Source organism: Aethalodelphis obliquidens, unplaced genomic scaffold (assembly GCF_003676395.1).
Source record: "Aethalodelphis obliquidens isolate GAN/ISIS:26980383/991018 unplaced genomic scaffold, ASM367639v1 scaffold44, whole genome shotgun sequence".
Lineage (NCBI taxonomy): Eukaryota > Metazoa > Chordata > Mammalia > Artiodactyla > Delphinidae > Aethalodelphis > Aethalodelphis obliquidens.
Genome location: NW_020837988.1, coordinates 16,653,090 through 16,674,176, shown reverse-complemented (window position 1 = coordinate 16,674,176; position 21,087 = coordinate 16,653,090). Strand labels below are relative to the sequence as shown.

At 56.1% G+C, this 21,087-nt stretch overlaps 1 protein-coding gene across 3 annotated transcripts in view; it reads left to right on the top strand.

Annotated features, from left to right (window-relative positions):
- Positions 1-20,379, top strand: part of WNT3 (Wnt family member 3) — a 50,267-nt gene extending 29,888 nt beyond the window's left edge. The window contains exons 2-5 of one of the 3 annotated variants that reach the window (XM_027081350.1): positions 9,580-9,821; positions 13,314-13,579; positions 14,176-14,663; positions 18,247-20,379. In XM_027081350.1, the coding sequence (XP_026937151.1) occupies positions 9,580-9,821; positions 13,314-13,579; positions 14,176-14,655 (988 nt within the window). In that variant the 3' untranslated portion in view covers positions 14,656-14,663; positions 18,247-20,379. Of the gene's footprint in view, positions 1-9,579; positions 9,822-13,313; positions 13,580-14,175; positions 14,664-14,704; positions 14,715-18,246 lie in introns of those variants that run through there. The other 2 variants (XM_027081349.1, XM_027081351.1) reach the window with 2 other exon arrangements.
- The last annotated feature ends 708 nt before the right edge of the window (positions 20,380-21,087 follow it).

The following is a 21,087-nucleotide window of genomic DNA, read 5'->3' as shown; positions in this document are numbered from 1 at the left end:
TTTCAACATTTTACAGGTTTCAACATTTTTCAGGCCGCCTTGTCACATCTTATCAGATCAGCCAGGAGCCTCAGGCCAGGCACTCTGGGAGCCGCTTTGGAGAACAGAAGCTGTAACATTCCAGCCGAGGCCCTGCCCCACCCTCTGCACCCCTCTCTTCCCTCCCCCCTCCCCATCTTCTCCCCAAAGAAACGTCCCACAGGGCCCGCCCCTCCCTTTTACTGGGAACTCTGCAAGACCTTGGCTTTGAGTGTCCCCCCACTCGCTTCTCTCCCTTCCACGGCTGTGGCCCCTCTGAGCTCTCAGGTGGTCTGAGGTGCCCACTTGGTCCTGAAAGGTGGCTTCTAGAAGTTGGGCAGCAGAGGGGAGTTGTCATAGCCACTCACAGAGTGCACAAGTGGCCACTTGGCCAGTAGGGCCCTGAGTTGTGCTGGAGAGTTTAGGGCACCGTGGCCAGTCCTCAGGGGCTGCTGCCAATGGGAGGGAACGGCTTTTCACTTTGGTTCCATTTTGGGGGGGGGGATGCGTGGGTTTTGTCACCCATGGCGATGCGGACTGCTGGCCTGGAATACCCCCTTTCCCCCACATTCACACCAGTACAGATCCGGGAAGTGCTGACCGAAGTCCAAAGGGCCAGATTTCAGCCAAAACAACCTGAGGGAGCGACCCAGATCCTGGGTCCCAGGGCGAGCAGGACGAGCTCCCCGGGGTGGAGTGGGGGGCAGGCTGGGAGGTCCCACTGTGAGCACGGAGAGGTACCTCCACCCCACCCCGCAGGAGGACAGGGCTGTGAACTGAAGGCTTAGGATGCATCACCCAGGGAGGAGGGTGGGGACAAAAGTGGAAGAGGGAAGGAGCAGAGGAGAGGAAGGAAGGAAGGGCGTGGTGACTCGCTCTGTCCAAGTCTATTGGCTGCACGTCTCCTGCTCAGGAATACCTGCAAGAAAACAGACCCGGGTGCTTGGTGCCCGTGTTGGCAGAGCCCAGCCCGACCAGCCTGCCTCCTGCCGGGTTTTGAAAAGCCCTCTCCACCTCTTGGCCTGAAGTTCTAGCCCCCCTGGTGTGAGGGCCCTGTCTCCACCCTCGTGCCTCCTCCCTCCCTCCCTTGGCACATGGCATCCACCGCCGCCACCATGAGGCTCCCCGATTGTCTCACCCTTTTTCTGGGTGCCCCCTGGGGGAGACAAGGCCTCGAGTACTATTCAACTGTTAGCTCCGGGACGGATTCCCAGATCTGAACTTCTAGCCTTGCTCTTTCCCTTGGGCTCCAGCTCTGCACCCCCGGTGCTGTCTGGACCTCGGTGCCTGCAGGTCTCACCAGCCCCACAAACTTCCTCTTTTTTCCCCAGATTGCTTTGCCTCTTACGTCCCCTTTCTCGGTTGACGGCATCTCCATCTTTCTGGTCATTCTGGCTCAAAATCTTGGTCATCCTTTCCTCCTTCCTGTTGTTTCCATGTGACCCATCCTTACTCACTGCTTCTGTTTTTGTTTTTTTTTTTTAATTAATTTATTTTTATGGCTGTGTCGGGTCTTAGTTGGGGTGCACGGGCTCTGTAGTGTGTGGCCTGTGAGCTCAGCAGGTGTGGTATGCAGGTCTTAGTTGCCCCGCAGCATGTGGGATCTTAGGTTGGGATCGAACCCACGTCTCTTGCATTGGAAGGCGGATTCTTAACCACTGCACCACCAGGGAAGTCCCTTCCTCTCTGCTTCTAAGGCCACTGTCCTGAGACCCAGAGCCACAGGCCCTGCTAAACTAAATGGGAGGTGCTCGGGCCCCAGGCCAAAGAGGTCACTCCTGACCCCTGAAACCTGTCCCCCTGGGGGACTGTAATACGCAGACAGGCCTGAGACTCTCCTTAGCATAGAGTGTCACCCCGGCCACCTCACCCCCACTCCTTTCCCAGTCTTGGGTCTCTTAGTGCCCACCCGCTGGCCCCATTCTGCAGTTAGACGTTGTCTAATAGGTTAATATTCCAAAGCCCAGCTCAGGAATCTTCAATGACTGCTCATGTCGCCAGAGTAAAACTTGGCACTCGGGGCCCCCTTCCCCTCCTCTGCTCCTTTGTAAGGTCCCTGGACCCCAGATGGGGTGGGCCCACCGCCGTTCTCTCCCACCTCTTGCCTGGGGCTCTTCCCGGGCACCCCAGCTCCCCCTGGGGGAGCCCCAGCCATCCTTCGCCAGCTCAGTGCCTGCCAGCGTGCTTCATGGTCACCACTGCCTGGGACTCGCTCGCCCCTCTTCCAGGATGCCCCCACTCTTACCATGTGCTTTCTGGCATGAGGGTTACTCGGGTGCTAAGCTACAGGTGGCTGGGGACCCTTTGTCACTCATGGCACCCAGACCTAGTAGGTGCTGGACAAACGCTTGTTGGTCTGTAACTGACAGATGCCTCCTGGTCTGGGTGCCCCATGGGTGTGGCTCAGTTCATCTCCATGTTTCCAGTGCTTGGCACTCGGCCCCATTCAGTGGTCACTTAAATGTGTGTTGAGTGAATAGGTGGGGAATGAATTTGTTTACCAAGGGAAGGCTTTAACCTACTCTGCTAAGGGCAGGCACCTCTATGCACTCCACATGTTTACTGCTCTTGGGGTCAGGTTCTTTCAGTTGCTTCTTCAGTGACTCCTCTCTGGACCTTGGGTCCCAGCTCAGTGTGTGGATGCTTTCTACCCTCACCCTTCCCTTCCTGTGTATAAACAAGGGTGGCCCTGTAGCTCTTCTTGGGACACATGAGAACCAGAGGACCCATCCATGCCTACTGAGTGAATGGACCAGCTGCTGACGGGAAAGGTCCAGGGAGATGTTGATGAAAGGCACCTGCTGGGGTATCTAGGCCCGCTCTGAGGACTACGGGACCACGTGAGCCCTTTGGACTCAGAAGCAACTCCCTCCCCTTGGCTCGTACTGAGATGGGTTCAGGGTTGGGTTGGGTTGGGAGGGTGTAGAGCTGTGCTTAGCACCCGTGGGGCCCACATGTGCTCCAGGGAGGATAAGCGGATGGGTAGAAAAAAGTGGGAGCTTGTGACCCTTGACCTAAGGCCCTCCTCTTGCTTTGTCACAAGCTCCCTGCCAAAGCACCGGGGTGAGTGGCCCTTGCCATCGTGTTTAAGATCTTTGGAAGTTCTAGGAGTTGGGCGCATCAGGGCCCACTAGGCCCTGCCCTCACTTACCGCACTGGGTACATGTGCCCCTGAACTTGTCAGGCTCCCCTCATGATGTCCACCAGCCCTGAATGGCCTCTTGAGCTAAGTAGAAAGGTAGTAACCTTGAGTTCCAAGGCCAATGCTGGATCTTTACTTTCTGCCCATTTTCAAGATCTTCTTTCCCGTTCTGGAAGTTTCCATCTTGCCCCAGGCCAGGGTTGGGCCCCTCTGGGCCCAGGAACAGGAAGGCCATCTGTCCAGTACTGTCCAGGAGCCAGCTGGTAGAGCACCAAGCACTGGGCTATTGTTTCCAGAAACACGGTGGTCACTCTGGAGGAAAGAGACAAAGGACCACAAAGGAGGTGGTTCTGATTCCTCCCTTTTTCCATCTCCTTCCCTTCCTCCTGAACTCATGGCAGTCAGCTTAGGAGGCACCGGTTCTTTGGGTCAGCATCTTCAGGTGGCCTGTCTGGGGCTAGCAGAGATGGTCAGTCCTCGCCGTTGGAAAAGGTGAGACCGAGAGGACCATGACTCCAAGAAAGGCATGACCAGGGGAGGCTTGGCCACGGAGCTCACGCTGAGACTGGAGAGCAGAGGTGGGGACCCCGGAGCCTTTCCCTGGGCTGCACCCTTGGATCCACCTTCCACAGCCCCGCGCATATGTGACTGTGTGACCTGGGAAAATAACAAACTCTCTGGGTCTCAGTCTTCCCATGCAGGGGAGGAAGGGATTAGATAAGACCAGTGGTTCTCAGACTGCGTCCTGCAGAGGGGCCACAGGGGAGAGCAAGGGGGAAGGTCAAGGGATAGGTCTCTGGGCCCCTGCCCTTCTTTTTTTTTTTTCCTTCAATTTAACCATTTTTAAGTGTACAAATCAGTGGCATCAAGTAGGTTTGCAATGTTGTCCAGCCATCACCACTGTTTCCAGAACTTTTCATCGTCCCAAACAGAAACTCATACTCATTAAGCTGTGACTTCCCCTCCCAGCCCCCAGCTACCGCTAACCTACTCTTGGTCACTGTGCATTTGCCTGTTCTTGGTACCTCATGTAAGTGGAATCATACTATATCTGTCCTTCTGTGTCTGGCTTGTTTCACTTGGTATAACGTTGTCAGGGTTCATCCATGTTGTAGCCTGTATCAGAGCATCATCCTTTTTTGTGGCTGAATAATATTCCACTGTGTGGATTTACCATGTTTTGTTATCCATTCATCTGCGGATGGACACTCAGGTTGTTTCCACCTTTTGGCTGTTGCGAATAGTGCTGCCATGAACGCTGGTGTACAAGTATCGCTTGGATCCCTGCTTTCAATTCTCCAGGATCTATACCCAGGAGTGGAATTGCTGGGTCATATGATGATTCTATCTTTAGCTTTTTGACGAAGAGTCCCTCTTTTTATCTGTTTTATGTACCAGGGAGGGTGGGGGGAGGATGTATATTAGGAAAAAATGGCTAACAAATAAGAAACACCCTAAACTAGATGACTCCTGAGGCCCCTCCAATCTCTCAAATACTATAATGTTGGAAGAGTCGAAGGTCAAAAATGTAGGAAAGTGTGAGTGCAGGGGAGGGCACCTGGCTGGGTGTAGGGCTCCAACCCACGTGGCTCGTTAAGGGGAGCAGGGCGGGGACAGCACGTGGTCCCTGCCGGCAGGTCATTGCTGGGTGGACGGCAGAGTCTGTGGGTCCACCGCGCCACGGTCACTGAACAGGCTGCGCCGCGCGGGACCCTTGTAGGCCTCTCACTATATGCTGTGTGCCTAGGCTGGCTCAGCACTGAGGTGGCCTGTGCTCACCATGCAGGCCCACCTCCAGCTTCTGGAGGCCGAAGGCGCTGAGCGGGGCGTTGAATGGCTTGATGGGGCTGGGAGGCTGATTAGACCGTGCATGGCATTTAAGCCTGGCCTGTTTGGAGAGGGGGTTTCATCCTCAGAGGTCAACATCGAGGCCTCTGGAGCAGCCTGTCGCTGGCTGGCACCTGCCACCCATCCGCCTGGCTGCCTGTGTCTGTCCTCGGCCCAGCTGGGCAGTGGGTGGTTGGGCGGAGGATGAACTGTCCTTAGGGGAGGGTGGCAGGGCCCTTGGGCTGGGCAGGGCCAGGAGCTGGGTATAAATAGGCCTGGCTGTGCCCTCCCCCCTCCCCCTCACCAGCTGCCAGTGCCAGGCAGGTCCCCACCTCCCTTGGGAGCCCAGCCACTCTCTCGGGTCCTAAACGTAGGAACTTCCTCAGCGGAACTGAGGAATCTTGTCCTGTATGTAGGTGGAACCTCCGGATGCCTGGAAGCCTGGGGAGTTTGGCTGCAAGACTGGGGGTGGATCAGACTGGCCTTTGGGGAAGGAGTCGTTCTTTTATTCCTCCCCTGGAGAATCAGCGAGTACCTGGCATGGGCCTGGCCCTTTGGTCGGCCAAGTGTGCTTGTGTGGGTGCTTGTGTGTATGCGTGTGTGTGTCTGTGTGTCTGGTATGGTGAGAGGTGTTGGTGGGGGATGGGAGGAGATGCAACACAACCTCTATCCTCAGGGAACTCACACTAGCACAGCCAGATGGAATTGGAAACAAGTCAGTTCAGCCCTTTGAGATAAGGTCTGAGTGAAGTAGAGGAGAAACAGAGGGAGGAGAGGTTACTTCTGTCTGGGGGCCCACGAAATCCTTCAGAATGGAGGCGGCCCAGGAACTGGAGGTTGAAGGATGGGTAAGATGTTTGCCGGGGACTTGGGCAGTGGAGAGGCGGATGGCGGGTGCTAGTCAGCCAGCAGGCCACTCCCACTTGGGTGCGAAGAACTGAGGGGCATGAGGCTCACCGTGTGGCCTCCTCCAGGGGAACATGCACTTCGCTGGTGGGGACAAAAGGAGCTGTGAGTCAAGTTAATGCATCTGTGGTGGTGGAATCTCAGACATGCGCATGTGTGGGTAGGAGGCTCACCGGTCGGGTGGCAGGGCGTATTTGGGGGAGGGCAGCTCTCCTGCAGAAATCCATCCCACGGCCACAGCCCCATTGGCCCCAGCACCAGCCCTCAGAGCTAAACCCCCATCCCTAGAGGCCCTTGCTCATCATCGGCAGGACGTCCAGATCTGAGCTGAAACCCTTGAACGGAGCATCCTGGAAAGGTCCCTATGCCCTTGCCCTTTGGGTTAACTTTAACACTCGGCCAGATCACAGATGTCCTTTCAGCCACCCTGGTTAGGACTGAGCTTCCGGGAAAGGGGCCAGCCTTGCATCCTTCCCAGTGATGGATGGGAAGGGGCTCTGAAAACTCCGATGTGTTCTGTCAAGTCAGGGATGGGAGGGCTGAGAAATGCGGTTGATGACGTAGCAGGGGACAAAGTGCTGGGGACAGCCCCTAAACACATGGTAACCACCATGACCACCGCGATTTGAGGGCTTCCTATGTGCCAGGGGCTTTCTATCCTTTATCCCTCCCATTATGTCTATTTAACAGGTGAAGAAACTGAGGCACGAGGGGTTAAGTAAACTGCTTGAGATCAGCAGCTCGGAAACAGCAGAGCTGGATTTGAATGCAGGCAGCCTGGCTCCAGGTGCACGATGGACCTGGACAGCAGGAAGGAGACAGGGTTTGGTGGGAGGAGGGAAAAGAACTCATCGTCTCTGAGGCTGGGAGTTATTCTTGGAGGATATCATCCCTGGAGTCAGACAAATCTATGGTTGCCCAACTTCTCTGCCTCAGTTTCCTCATCTGTAAAACCGAGATGACAGTACCCACGTCATAGAGCTCTTGTTGAGGATTAAGCGACATGATATCTGTGAAGCGCCTGGCATACACGTGCTAAATAAGTGGTTGTCGTGATGATCGCTAGTGTTGAATGCGACTGCAGAGGAAAGGAAATCTGTGGTCAGAGGAGAAAGTGCAACTGTCCAGGAGGAAGGATTCACAGTCAAGGGCTTGGTGCCCCGGAGGGGAGCGCAGGGGACCGTGGCATCTCCCTACTGGGAGATGTTTGGGGGACGGCTCTGGCCTTTGCAGCCAACCAAGCCCTGCCGGCCAGTGTGTAGGGCTTGGGCATTTTGCTGGGCTGGGTAGGCCCACCTGGGACCCACTGGGGTGGGGATGCTGGTGAAATGAGGGAGCAGGGAGCCACTTGGAGGGCTGGGATCAGGGGCAGCCTCACGGAGTGGAAATGAAGAGCCAGCCGGGGCTTCCCCCCAGCCCAGGGCCCCCCCCCTCCCCTGCAGCAGCACCAGCCGCACCTGGCTCCGTGCATCTGACTGTGTGGCCTTGAGCAAGCTGCTTCTCTCTGTGGGCCTCTGCTTTCTGATCTGTATAGTGGGCTTTGTGCTCTCTAAAGGCATCTCTTGTAGGTTCTTATTCTGATCCAGCTTAAGGTGCCCAGGCCTGCAGAAGTGCCAACGGGTGTAGGGCAAAGGCCACTAGAGGGCAGGGAAGGAGGAGAGGGACAGAGGATGTGGAAGGAGTAAAGGAAGGAGCCCTGGGGCCCTGGTGTGGTTGGTAAGCAGACCAGTAAATGGGGGACGACATGGGACAGAGCCCCCTGGTGCCAGAGGTGATTGTGACACAGGCCTGACCAGGTTGGAGTTTGCAGTGGGTCCAGGAGGCCAGGTTGAAGGAGCGCGTGGGCTCCTCAAGGTCAGTCCATCCCTCTAGAGACAGGCATGGATGGAGCTGCCTTTTGGGGGGAGACCGGGGAGGGCTCTGGCCGAAGGGGAGGGACACGGAGGCTGGGCAGTTGGTGCCAGGTCTCCCCATGATGCTCTGGGACACTCAGGGACCAGGCCGGGTATGAGGAGGTGGCAGAGAATCGCCAAATTCCTTTAGAGGGGTCCTCAAGGCCCACACTCAGAACCAAACCCAGGTGAGGCCATGGGGCTACCTGGCAGCGACCTCCATCCGGCCCCAGCTCCCCTCTCCAGCTGTCTGCATATAGGGCTTTGGGGCCTAAACGTCAGAGGAGGGAGTGGGAAAGGCATGGCCTTCTTCCCTTCCTCCCATGATGGCCCAATGCTGAGTCATCTGCACTGAACCCTGGCTCGGTTTCTCTATCCGGTGGTTGCAGTGCCCCTGGGGCAGCTGCAGGGCAGGCCTGGATGTGCTGGTTAAGAGCACGTGGAGAGGCAGCCTGAGCTGGGGCGGGAGGCTCACCTCTGCTGCTGCACAGTCCTGCAGACTTGGGCAGTTTACTAAGCTCCCTGGCCTCAGTTTCCTTGTCTATGAAATGGGATGTTGACGATGATAATGAAGTTCCTACTTCACAGACTTGCTGTGAGGTTTCCATAAGGTAAGACATGAGCACTCAGAACCGGTCCAGCACATAATAAATGCTAGGTGTTTGATTATCATTATTATCACAGTAACCAGTTTATAACTGTAAACAGGGCAGGGGCAGGAGAGGGCAACCTGCAAAGCCCTGTCAGATGCTGTGTGTGTCTTGGTGCACATCAGGGGGCTCTGGGCTGACCTGCTCTATCACTCAGGTCCAGTCTTAAGGCCCAGGGTGCAGACGGGCCAGGCCTGCAGTCACTCCCACCCCTCAGGACCCAGGCAGGCACCGCAGAAGGCAGGGTGGTCCGTGGTTAGCCCCACCTAGACTGACAGACTACTGACTGAAAAATGAGGGACATTAGAGTGACGTGATTTGATCAAGGTCACTTGCATTGGATGGGGGGAGTACGATCTGAGGTCTTCTCCCTCCTGACCCTGAGCTAGACTTCATGAAACAAAGCCAAGCTCCAATCTCTGGTCAGAAAAGAGATGGTGCTCCAGAAACTTCTAGGGAGCTGCAAAGATGGTCACAGAGGCCCTGGCGGACAAAGACCTGGGGAGAGACACTGGGAGGCTCTGGGCTGGGCAGGCATCGTCCCAGGGAAGAGGCTGAGAGGCATGGCCACAGGTGGTATGTGTGTGTATGTGTATGTATGAGTGCAAGCTTGCACACGTGCAAGCTCCCTGCTAGGACTGAGGCTTCTCTACTTCCTGCTTTCTCTGAGATGTGATGGGGGTCAAGCCAGCTCCTGCCATCTTCATCTCCGTAGATTTTGTTTCCTTCTGATGGATCATTGAAAGTCTCCATGTGGCCCTAGAAACTGAAACTCCCAACCTGACCTCTCCCCATCAGGGAAACTGGCCCAGAGCCTGGGAGGGACTTGACCTGGGCCTCTAATACCATCTTTCCATCCAGGGTTCTTTTCATAGTATTGCATTGCTCCCAGGTGCCCCTGCAAACTGGAAATGCCCATGGCAGAGGGCCGACTCCCTGGATCAGAGCTCTGCTCTTCAAGGGACAGTATACACGCCAGGTCAAAGGTAGTGCGTTCAGATGCCAGGTTTCTCAGGGCCATGGCTTCAGGCTCACAGGCCCTCCATGGCTCCACCTACCCTGAGTACTCACGGAGAAGAAACGATGCCCACAGTGGGCCGCGTGCTTTGTGCCTGCAGTGCCACTGCCTTCTGTCTGCCTGCAGGTCCCTGGCCCTGGGCCAGCAGTACACATCCCTGGGCTCACAGCCCCTGCTCTGCGGCTCCATCCCAGGCCTGGTCCCCAAGCAACTGCGCTTCTGCCGCAATTACATCGAAATCATGCCCAGCGTGGCCGAGGGCGTGAAGCTGGGCATCCAGGAGTGCCAGCACCAGTTCCGGGGCCGCCGCTGGAACTGCACCACCATCGACGACAGCCTGGCCATCTTCGGGCCCGTCCTCGACAAAGGTACCGTCTCTGGGTGGGTAGGAGGTGTGCGGGGAGGTGGGGGGAGGGCATCAGGGCACAGTCACTCTTCCACATCAGGGCGTCTCAGCTCTGAGCCCAGGGTCACCAGGGGAGGGCGATAAAGCTGGTCACGACCGGCGGCCTCCACAGAAATTGGGCCAGGTCCCTCTCTGGCCTGACCCAGGCTGTTGTCGGTGGTTGCCACACCTTCCCAGGTGCTGCTGGGGGCTGGGCAGCCTTGAGATCCCATCCCGAGATCCTAGGGTAGGCTAGGAGGCTGCAGCCTTCCTTTCCTCCTGGCCGGCACAGAGGGTGGCCCCAGGCTTTGATGTGGACTTTCGTGACGTTTTCCCAATGCTGTGTTAAGTGCTATGTAAATCTCGTTTTGGGGTGGGGTGAGAGCATTGTCCCCCTTAGGTCCCTCCCATGTAGAAAATTCTGGAGTCGAGGAAGCTGCCTCGTGCTGGTGGCACTGCATTGCCCCCAGGTGCTTCCGTGGGAAGCTTCAGCTGGTCCCCATGCCCCTGATAGCTGGATATGCCCACGGATTGTGGTGGGGCTAGAGGGTGTGCTGGCTTTTGGGTAACTTGCATCTTGCAACCTGTGAGTCGCATTGGCTGTGTCGCAAATGAATGGGATTCACATTACTCGACTTTGAACATGAAGGCACTGGGAGAGAGGCATGAGAGGCACAACTGCTCCCAAGAAGGGGATTTTGGGGCTGGTGAGTTCTGGGCTGAAGTTGGGCTACTATTTGAGCAATCGCAGTGTCTAGGAATGTAATGACCCAGCTGGCCTCCCGGGAGCTACCATTCCTTTTCCTCAGCAACTTGAACCCTCCTCCGACCACCACCAGGGCTTTGACACCCAAACAGGTGAACCGGGCCCTCCCTCCTTTTAGAAGAGTTGCATTTACAGACAGAAAGGAAAGGGATCTGAGAACCAGCTGGACCTGGGGAAGGGTTGGGGGGGGAGTGGCAGGGAATGAGTGGGGCGAAGCCGAACCCCCATTTTAGAGTGGAGTCCCCCTTTACTGTGTCTCAGGTGCACCTCGTAAGTCCGACCTACAGGCTATTGTCATGGGACAGAAGGGCAGTTAGCGAATCAATGGATGATGATTCCGCTTACGCTTCTATTACCAAAGCTAATTATTCCTTGTTTACATAAAAGGTTTGGCCTCCAATTGGGGCCAAGTGGCGGTGGTTTGCAGGTTTGCATTTCAAACCTGATCTTGCCGGCGTGTCAGTCTCCTCGCCTTCCGGTGCCCCACCTCGGGCCAGGTAGTGCTTAATCAAACAGCCTGGCGTCTAGACGCGCTCCCCAAAGCAAGACTCACCTTCTGATTGCTCTTCCCCGCGCGGGACGTTAGCCTGTGAAAACCGGGTCTCTGAGCTTATTATCCCTTCACGTCTGTGTTTAACGTTTTAAATCACCGTTGTAGGTTCTAGGACTTGCCTACATCTCGAAATTGCAAGAGGGCAGTTTTGTGTGGGGGGAGGGAGGGAAGGTGTCAGAGACACTGGGAATCTGAGGGAAGCTCTGCGGTCTCCGGGAGGAAGGCCCCCGCATGCACGCGCGCCCCAGCGCCCAGAGCCCGGCGGGAACGGGTTCGAACGCAGCTCTAGGCTCCACGCTCGGGCCCCGCTTCTGCCGAGTCCCGCACCCCTGCCGTGTGGGCCGCCAGGGTAGACCTCTGCCCACGGCTTTGAGACCCAGGGTGGCAGGGAGGCGGTCTGCTCCGGGGCGCGCATCTTCCGCGGACGCCGGGGACCGACTCCCCGGGGATGGCCCGCCCGGAGCGGAGGCCGGGGCGGGGCTGCACCCGGGCGCGGGGGGCGCAGGGGTCAGCGGCCGGAAGGCGAGGCTGCGACGGCGGGGTGCGGGCGGCGGGGGATCGCGGTCCCCGGGCGGGGCGGGCGGCCCGGAGGGGCTTAGGCGGCTTGAAAAGGGGCCCGAGAGCCGCCCCCCACCGCGCGGCCCATCCCCGCGCCCGCTGCGGCCGCCGAGCCATTCACACGCCCTCTGGCCATTCGGCGCGGCGCGGGGGCGGGGGGCGCCGCTTCAATGGGGATTTCGCGGGCCGGCGCCGGGGCCGGGGGCGCGGCCCGGCCGCGGGAGCCGCCCGTTGCTACGCGGTGGCGGCCGGCCCGGCGGCCCGGGCCCGGCGGCCGCATTATGCGGGTAATGCGGTGTGACACCGCGCGAACAAAGGCGGATTGAGCGGCCCAGCGGGCCCCGCCGGACGGGGACCAGCACAGCAGGGCTGTCAGCGCCGCTCCCAGGCTAATCCCCGCCCCGCCCCCGCCGCCCCCGCGTCCCCGGGGCTGGGAACCGAGCGCGGCCCGGGGCCCGGGCGCCGCCGCCGCCGCGAGAGGCCGCGGGCCGGCCGGAAGCGCGGCGCTCGCCCTCGGCGCCCCCGGCCCCCGGGTCGCTGAGGGGTGGGCAGCCGGGGTCGGAGCCGGGGCGCAGCGCCTCAGGCCTCGGCCGCGCCGTGTCGCAGTCGGCGCTGGCTGCGCGGGTCCACTGCCCAGGCGGGGACCGCTCCCACTCCCCGCCGGCCTGCTCGGGAAGGGGGAGGCACCCTCCTCTGCAGGTGGCCCACGAGGGCCCCGGGGCCTCTGAAGAGATGGCAGTGGCCACGAGGGGTTACCAGGCTCCCTCGTACGCCGAGCTGCCCTCAGCGCTCAGGACCAGAGCCACAGCCCAGGAAAGGAGGCATCCAGGCCAGCAGCCCGGCGTTTTGCAACCTACCTGGCCTTGGGCAGGTCACCTCCCTGCTCTGGGTTCCTCACCAGTAAGGAGAGAGATGGTTGGACTGCAGGTCTTTCAGGCCTTTGCCTCCCTAGTTGTCAATGTCTGTATCTGCTAAATGGGCCTGTAGTAAGACTTTCTGCCTCCCAGGGGTGAGAGGATTAAATGGGGTAAAGCACACGAAGGGCAGAATCTGGTGCAAACCCAGCACTCAAAGGTAGTTATCATTATAATGATGTCGGCGGGGTTGGGGAGGCACCCTGAGAATCTCTTCTTTCTCTTTGCTGTACCCTGGGACAGAAGCAGGGAAGTGCCCTGTGTCCCTCCATCCTCCCGGGAGGGGCTTGGCCTTCTCAGTCCAAAACCTTGGCTTTGTCTGGGTGGAGGACAGGAGAATGGAAGGGGGAAGCTGACATGCTGACCACTGCACTCCTGGTCAGGAACTCTGGTGGCAGAGGGAAGTTGTACCCACCTGCCAGAGTTGCCTTTCCACCCCTGTTTCTAACAGGCTCCACTCTGCCAGCTGTTAAAGCCCTGGGTTAATCAGTTAGCAGCTCTGGGCCTCAGTTTGTTCATCTGTAAACTGGGGATACCCACTAGGGGCTAGGCCAACCAAAGAGGAAAAGGCACTTCTTCTCCCTTGGGGCTGCAGAGCCCCCTTTCGCAGCTGGGGAGGTCAGGGCAGGGCAACCGCGTCCCAGGGCCCGGCCTGAGCAGCGCCTCCCAATGCCTTCCCCACAGCCACCCGCGAATCGGCCTTCGTGCACGCCATCGCCTCAGCCGGCGTGGCCTTCGCCGTCACACGCTCCTGTGCCGAGGGCACCTCCACCATCTGTGGCTGCGACTCGCATCATAAAGGGCCGCCTGGAGAAGGCTGGAAGTGGGGAGGCTGCAGCGAGGACGCCGACTTCGGGGTGCTTGTGTCCCGGGAGTTCGCGGACGCACGTGAGAACAGGCCGGACGCGCGCTCGGCCATGAACAAGCACAACAACGAGGCTGGCCGCACGGTGAGCCCTGGCCGCCCTCACCCCAGCCCTGCCCAAGACCCCTTTTCCGGACCTGTCCCTGCCCCTCCCTGTGGCCCTTGTGCATTCCTGGCTCCCTGCTCTCCTCTTTCCCCCTCCTTTCTCCTCGGACTGCTCCGGGTCCCCACCCCCACCCCACCCTGGGGATGCGGCAGCCCGCGAGTGCAGGTACCAGCCAGCCCATCCGGTGCACTTCAGCTGCCTGTGTAGGGCTGTGAGACCCATGGACCTGGCTTTGAATTCAGCCTCCATCCTTTCTTATGGTTGCTTGACCTAGGGCTAGTCACTTAAGCTCCCAGCCAGTTTCCCTATCTGTTACATGGGAATAACAATTCTTATTTTCTAGGGCTTTGAGAAGTGGATGTGATTTCTGCCAGTGCTTGGGGTGTGAAGGGGAGGGAAACAAGGTCATCATCCTTCAGGTCTGAGCCTCAGTCCCCAGTCAGTTCTCACCCTGGCATGGTGTAGGAATAGAGAAGGCTTCAGCGATGGGGGTGGGTGGGTCAGAGTGGGAGGGCCTGGGTGTGCTCCCAGGTGGGGTCAGTCTGGGGACCAGCTGCTACTCGTCCTCTTTCTAGACCATCCTGGACCACATGCACCTCAAGTGCAAGTGCCACGGGCTGTCGGGCAGCTGTGAGGTGAAGACCTGCTGGTGGGCCCAGCCCGACTTCCGCGCCATCGGGGACTTCCTCAAGGACAAGTACGACAGCGCCTCGGAGATGGTGGTGGAGAAGCACCGGGAGTCCCGTGGCTGGGTGGAGACCCTCCGCGCCAAGTACGCGCTCTTCAAGCCGCCCACCGAGAGGGACCTGGTCTACTACGAGAACTCCCCCAACTTTTGCGAGCCCAACCCCGAGACGGGCTCCTTCGGCACCAGGGACCGGACTTGCAATGTCACCTCCCACGGCATCGATGGCTGCGACCTGCTCTGCTGCGGCCGTGGCCACAACACAAGGACGGAGAAGCGGAAGGAGAAATGCCACTGCATCTTCCACTGGTGCTGCTACGTGAGCTGCCAGGAGTGTATCCGCATCTACGATGTGCACACCTGCAAGTAGGGAGCCAGGTAGGGTGGCCCGGTGGGGAGGCTGGGGTGCCTTGATGCAGGGCACTGGGTTTGGCTGTCTCCTCTTCTTGGCAACCCTGTTCTGTTTCTGGGCGGTCCAGGACACGTTTCCGAAGCCAAGGTAGGAAGCCAGGATTTCCCAAGCTTCAGTGGGAACGGTCCTTGGGCAGTGTCTTGGTGGATTACACAAAGCACAGATAATAACCAAGTGTGTACACACGAGGCTGCAATTGATTAAATTTGTGTACAAGTTAGTAAGTAAATTAGGAGCCAGGTCAATTTTTCGCACAGCCACTAGCTATCATTATTGAACATCTGTGGAGCCAGAGGAGGGACTGTGGGGTTGGAGGCTGGGACGCCCGACTTCTGGTCTTGACTGTGCTTCTAACTTCCTGTTCTTTCACTTCTTTGGGCCTCAGGTTTCTTACTGTAAAGTGAGGGGGTTAAAATACTTGAAATAGCAGGCCAAAAAGTCTCTTGTGCCCCTGAGGCAGAGTCGTTTTGCATCCACCTTGAACTTAGAGGGCAGGTTTTTGTGCAAGCGTTAACTCCTACCATCCTCAAGGAGGTGGGCGGGAGGAAGCGGTGTATAAGCCCATATCCCGGCAGATCTGAAGCTTGGGTGGAGCGGGGCACACTCTCACCGTGTTTATGGACGGTGATGGGGAGGAGGAAGGAGTCAAGCTCAGAGTGATGGTGGTGAGTAATCAAGGGATCAAAGGCTGGTGGATTAGGCTCCCACGCTCCCCAGAGGTGGCCTGTGCGGGAGACACTCTTGCCCGGCCCTCGGGTCCATAGGTCCCCAGGACAGGTCAAGATTGGCGTGTGGTGGTCCTAGTCTTGGAGGGTCTCTAAGGCCCAAGGGAGGGTTTCTCCCCTTTCTCTGCCCTGAGAAGGGGCCTGATCTACAGGGGTCCGAGCCCTGGTCCAGCTTCCACCACTCGCCCACCTTGTGACCCAAACAAGACCATCTCCTCATCTGTCATCCTCCCCAGAGGTGCCGTGAGGAACAAAGTGAAGGACACTGGAGACGGTGCTTGAACTGTTGTGAAGGACTCCCCTGCCTGGGTCATCGCTGCCTGGGGCTGTGTCAGCGAGGGCACCCCACTGGGCGATGCGGTCCCACACAGGGCGGGACTGGGGGAGGGGTCGGACTTCTGTGCTGCATGGAGGGACCTCACGTGCTGGGGAGAGCTCTGCTGGAGGGGTGGCTCAGCCAGTCTGGGAAGCCCCTCTGTGTAGCTCAGGTTCCGTCCTGGCAGGGGCAGAGTCTGGGAAGACAGCAGGAGGTACCACTTTCCTTGGTGTCTGAATAAAAGCAGTGTGGGGAGTGGAAAGAGGACAGAGGCGGTTCTACCTCCACCACTTCCCAGCTGGAAGCCCAGTTTCCTCATCTGCACAGCAGTGGTGATGATGTGGGCCTAGCAGAATTTTCCCGCGGTTCAAGCAAGCCAGCAGATGTGAACGCTCGTCTGAATGGGGGCCAACAGAAAGTGATAAATGCCGTGAGAGCCAGGACATGAGGGCAGCCATCGTGCAAGGAAACGGTGTCATCACTTGGGCAGTTTCATCTACTGCTTTTCAAAACGGTGGAAGAGAAGTCAGTGGATAAGAGAGAACGCCCAGGCTCCCTGTGGCTTGTCAGGTGGAAGGAATGTTTGAAACCTGCGGTGCTTCCTTCCTCTGATGTCCACTCTGGCCAGAGGCAACAGTGTCCCCGCTGTCAAGCAGGACACGGCTCTGGCCATTCTGAGAGGAGGCTGGGGGGAAATCGGAATTTCGGAACACTAGCCCTGGAGGGGGCACAGAGGGCCGTTTGTCTAGCCTGCCCATTGCACAGATAAGGACACTGAGCCCAGGGCTCTGCCTCCAGAAAGGCCCCATATGTGGGTCCTGCAGAGGCCACAGCGGCAGCAGCCCAGGCCCCGGCAGTGGCTCTACGGGGCTCCAGGGTGTCACAGCTCTGTTCCAGCACCTCCCCTCCCCTCCCCTCCCCTCAGTGAGCAGCCGAGAGAAGCCATCTGCCAGGTGGGAAGGAGATGCTGGGTTTGCCCTCAGTGTCCATAAAAATCCCCCGCCTGCGATCTGATACTGATCATAAGAAGAGGCAACACTCTCCATCAGCCTTCTGTTCCCCGTTTCTGAGACAGAATGGCATTGCCCCCAGTCTTATGGAAAGTACTACGTGGATGTGGTTTCAACATGCCACACCCAGGTAGAGGGTGGCCCCCCGGGCCCCCATATATGGACACTCTGGAGTCCTTGCTCTGGGACAAGTGGAGAATCATCCCCCAGTGTGGTGCCTTTCTGACAAACACTCAGTTTGGTGAGTGATTTGGGGCAAGTTGTTTTGCCTCCGAGCCCCAGTTCCCTCACCTGTGGACTAGAGGTCATCCATACAGACAGCCCTGGCACAGGGTCCAAGGAAGCAGCAAAAGATTCCAAGGCTGAGTGGAGCTGACCTCCAAGGGCGACTTTCCCCCAGGCCTGCTGCTGGTCTGGAGCCACAGGCTGAGACCAGTTACCTTTCCTGTCCTTTCATCCACACCGACACTCTGCAGGCAAGATGAGAACTTTGGAGACAGGCTGGCCGGGACTTCAGGGAACAGCCTGCAGCCTTCCTCTTGGCTGCACTGTCTCCAGTGCAGGTGGGGGAGAGAAGGGCGCCCCAGAGCAGGACGTGTACCCTCCACACTCTCGGGGAGGAGCCCCAGTCAACATGCTTTATGCCACAGGAAGGCCAGAGTCCTGGGCCTTCCTTGTGGGGAAACCTCTTTCCATTGCTTGTAGATTTTGTCCGGTGTCTCAGGCTAACCACTGATTTCCTACCTTACGAGTTCCAGGTTTATTCCTTGTTATTCAGATTCTGTGAGCACAGTAAGCTGGAAAGGGCTCTGCGTGAGAGTCAGGTGGCCTGGCTAACCCCAAGTCCTGGGTCTGTCACTATCTTGCAGCGAGACTTTGGACGTGTCCTTTTAATCTTGCTGAGTCTGTTTCTCTCCATGTAAAAGTCTACTGGCCAAGGAGTTGGGGTTGATTGGGAACACCCGTCAGAGCCCTTTGGGCTTAAATCCTTTGTGACATGTAAATACAAATACAAATGAAGAAAATGTACACATCGGTGCTCCTGTGAGAAGGAATTATTCATAATGTAATAGATTATCTTCTGTTTGGACAGCTTGATACAGAAACACAGTGTACAGGAGTTTATGAAGCTGGGAATTGGGCCCTAGATCTGCAAGGTTTCTTCCAGTCTCTATGCAAGACAGGTTCCTATGTCAGTCTCGTTACCTGCTACTGGGCTTCCTGTTGCCCAAGCCCCAGCTAGAGGGTGGAGAGGTAGGATGTGGATCCCAGCGTGTAGACGCTGAAGCTCTACTGCTCTGTAGCTCCCACGCCCTTCCTCAGTGGTAGACCCCAGGTAGCGGAGGGAGCATGGAACAGCCACTGGAGTCTCCTGTTACCTCCAAGTTCAAGAGAAATGCTGAGACACCTGATCAGCAGCCTCTGAGCTTTGCACCCTGTGGGTGGTCTCTCTGGGAAAATAATCATGTTCCTAATTCTTCCTCTTTACTTTCCAAAGGGCACTGGGAACGGGTGAAGCGTGTGGCTGGGCAGATTCACCGAAGTCCTCTGGGAAGCGGGACCCAGAGCCGGGCTCAGCCCTCAGCATCAGACAGCAAGGAATCCGGACTGTTGCCAGATGCACGTGTGGTAAATTACCTGGATCCAACCCGCCCGCTGCCTGGGAGGCCTCCCTCCCTTCTCTCTCATCTTAAGTTTCTCACCCTACTCTGGATGGTGTGTGGTTTTTAAAGAAGGGGCTTTCTTTTTAGTTCTCTAGGGTCTGATAGGAACAGACCCGAGGCTTATCTTTGCACATATTAAAGAAAATAAAAATGGAAAAAAAAAAACCCCACAGAAAACCACTTCTACTCCAACAGAACAGGCTGGGCTCATGTGAGCGCTCTGCCTGGTGGTAAAGACATCAACGTGGGCAAGATTCTGTTTCCCAGCTGCTTCTTCTGGTGACATTCCAAGATGCCTGCGAGGTGAGAGTTAGGAAGTAGGACAAAGCCCTGCAGTCTCCTTTTCTCTGTCTACTCCCATTCAAATCTGATAGACTTTCACATTCTGATAAAAGCCATAGGTTTAGCTGGGATCAAGTGGTAGGGAGGCCCAAGGCAATCGTTAGAGTCAGGTTTTGAGTTTGAAGAACCGGGAGTTCCAGGCGGCCTGGTAAAGCTGTTTGAAGAGCAGCGGTATGTTCTTCTCAGTCCCATTTTCTCTGTAACCCTGTTCTGCACGAGAGGCTCTTGGGAACTGCAGTCAGATCTCAAAAATCTTTTTCTACCATTCTGCAGTTTCCACCATTAACGCAGTACTTTTTTTTTTTTTTTTTTTTCTGTAGTGAACGTTGTAAATAGGTTATGTGTGTGGGGCAAGCCTCCTCTAGCTCCAATGGCTTCCTGAAGAAAGTGGTATCTTTAAAGGGGCCATTCTGTCCCTCCCAGCCCTGCTCACCTGCAGATTCTCCATAAAAACAAACTCCAGGTTGAGCAGTTGGACTGTAGGTCACCTTAGTATAAATTAGACAAAGGGTCAGAGGGAGAGTAGCAATATATTCCTGAAGTTCCAATGTTGTGGCTAGTAGATGGGGAGGATACCGATGATTCCTTCGTTTCCTCTCCTATAAGGACACGTCGTCCTGCATCCTTGTCTTTCGTTGGCCTGCGTGAGGAAACAGAAATGCAGAGTTCCTTCACACAGGTCTTCCGGCCTCACCTGTATGCTGACAGCATCAATCCGTGCAGACACCAAGGATCAGCATTAGGTGTTCAAAGTGGGGCAAGCCGTCACTTGCTCCCTTGGGTAAAGCATCTCACAGCTGAGTCCTCCTTGATCCACACGGGTCCTCTGGAGTGTCCTAGAGGAAGCGAGCACAGTGGAGGCAAACGGGTCTGATGGTACGAGTCAGTGCAACAGCTCTGCCTTAAGAGTCAGAAAGAAGAGATGCAGCAGGGGCACAGTACAGAACACAGTGATTTCTTCCTCTTCCCCCTTCTCTCTTTGCCTAACACTGACCTAAGGTACCGGGTCAAGCCATCTTCCTATGTGCTCAGGCAGGTTCGCCAAGACGACTGGCTAGAAGCCATGCCTGCACTCTTGAATCTGCTGGCAGTGAGCCCTGCTAAAAAGATACCCATCCCATCCCCTCTAGAGAGTCTGAAATGCCCCTCCCCATCTCAGACTGAAGTTTTAAATCATGTCAACCAGATAATGCTTGCTTTATGTGAGAATTCTTTCAGCAGAATGGATACAAATTTTCAAAACAGTCTTTTCATATCTATGTATTCTGTATTAAAAGTGATAAAGTCATGTTTCTGGGGCGTATTCAAGTAGCTGACAAGTAATTATTTAATAATAGTACATTGAGTGCATTGTAATTATTCTCGCCATAGTCAGGTAATAGTATCCAACAGAAATTTCCTACCAACCTGCTGTATCCAAAGTTTTGTAAAAAGTTGTAGAAGTTGTTGATCTTTTTGATTTTATATTCAAAAAGTCTCTTTTTATAAATATTATTTATTATACAATGTATATACCTTTGAGTTAACTAAGATTATATATTATATAAATATATATATATTTGGAGAAAATATATTTCATCATGCAGTTTTTTTCTGTTAAGTCATTAAAGAGAAGGTAAACAAACTTAAAACGGATACATTGTACAATGTGTGGAGTTTCCAGATTAATGCTTAGGAGGTCAAGAATATGAGATTCTGAATGTGGTTGCCTCCACTTTCACTCTGAAATTAGTGGCCCAAATTAAGGTAATTTCCTTTGTTTTCTAAGCAAGATCATCTGAGACGTCATGGACAGTAAGTCTGATCTACTAAAGGACTTTCTTACAGGCTTACTTTGTTCTAAATCAGCTTCTAACAAAGAATTTCCAGTTTTAGAAGTCAGCAATTGGGGCAGTAATTCACCTCATACACCCCAGCACTTCCAATGCACAAATTAATGTCACAAACACTGAGATACGGCTCGAGGCCCACAGACCATGGGGTTGGCCACCGACTTAATCCCTTTCTAACCCATGTTTTCAACTCCATTTATTGGGAAAATAGGATTTGCTTTACTGAAAATGAAACTTGAGTGGACATGGCTCTCCCCTGCTAGTTCCACTTGAGAGCTAAGCTTCGGAAAGGGTAGGTTGGCGGGAAAGAAGAAACGGTGTGCCCTGGGCTCTGGAACAGGTGTCGTTTGAAGGTTTAGATCTGTTTGGGCAGAACAGACCCACTAGTGGGCATGCTCTTGGGAAGGCCATTCTCTCCGTGGACTGAGGCTCCTAGAGGACTCACCTGAAGCTAACAGGTAACGCCTTTTCATCAATGAGATGCTGTAGCTCAGTCTTATG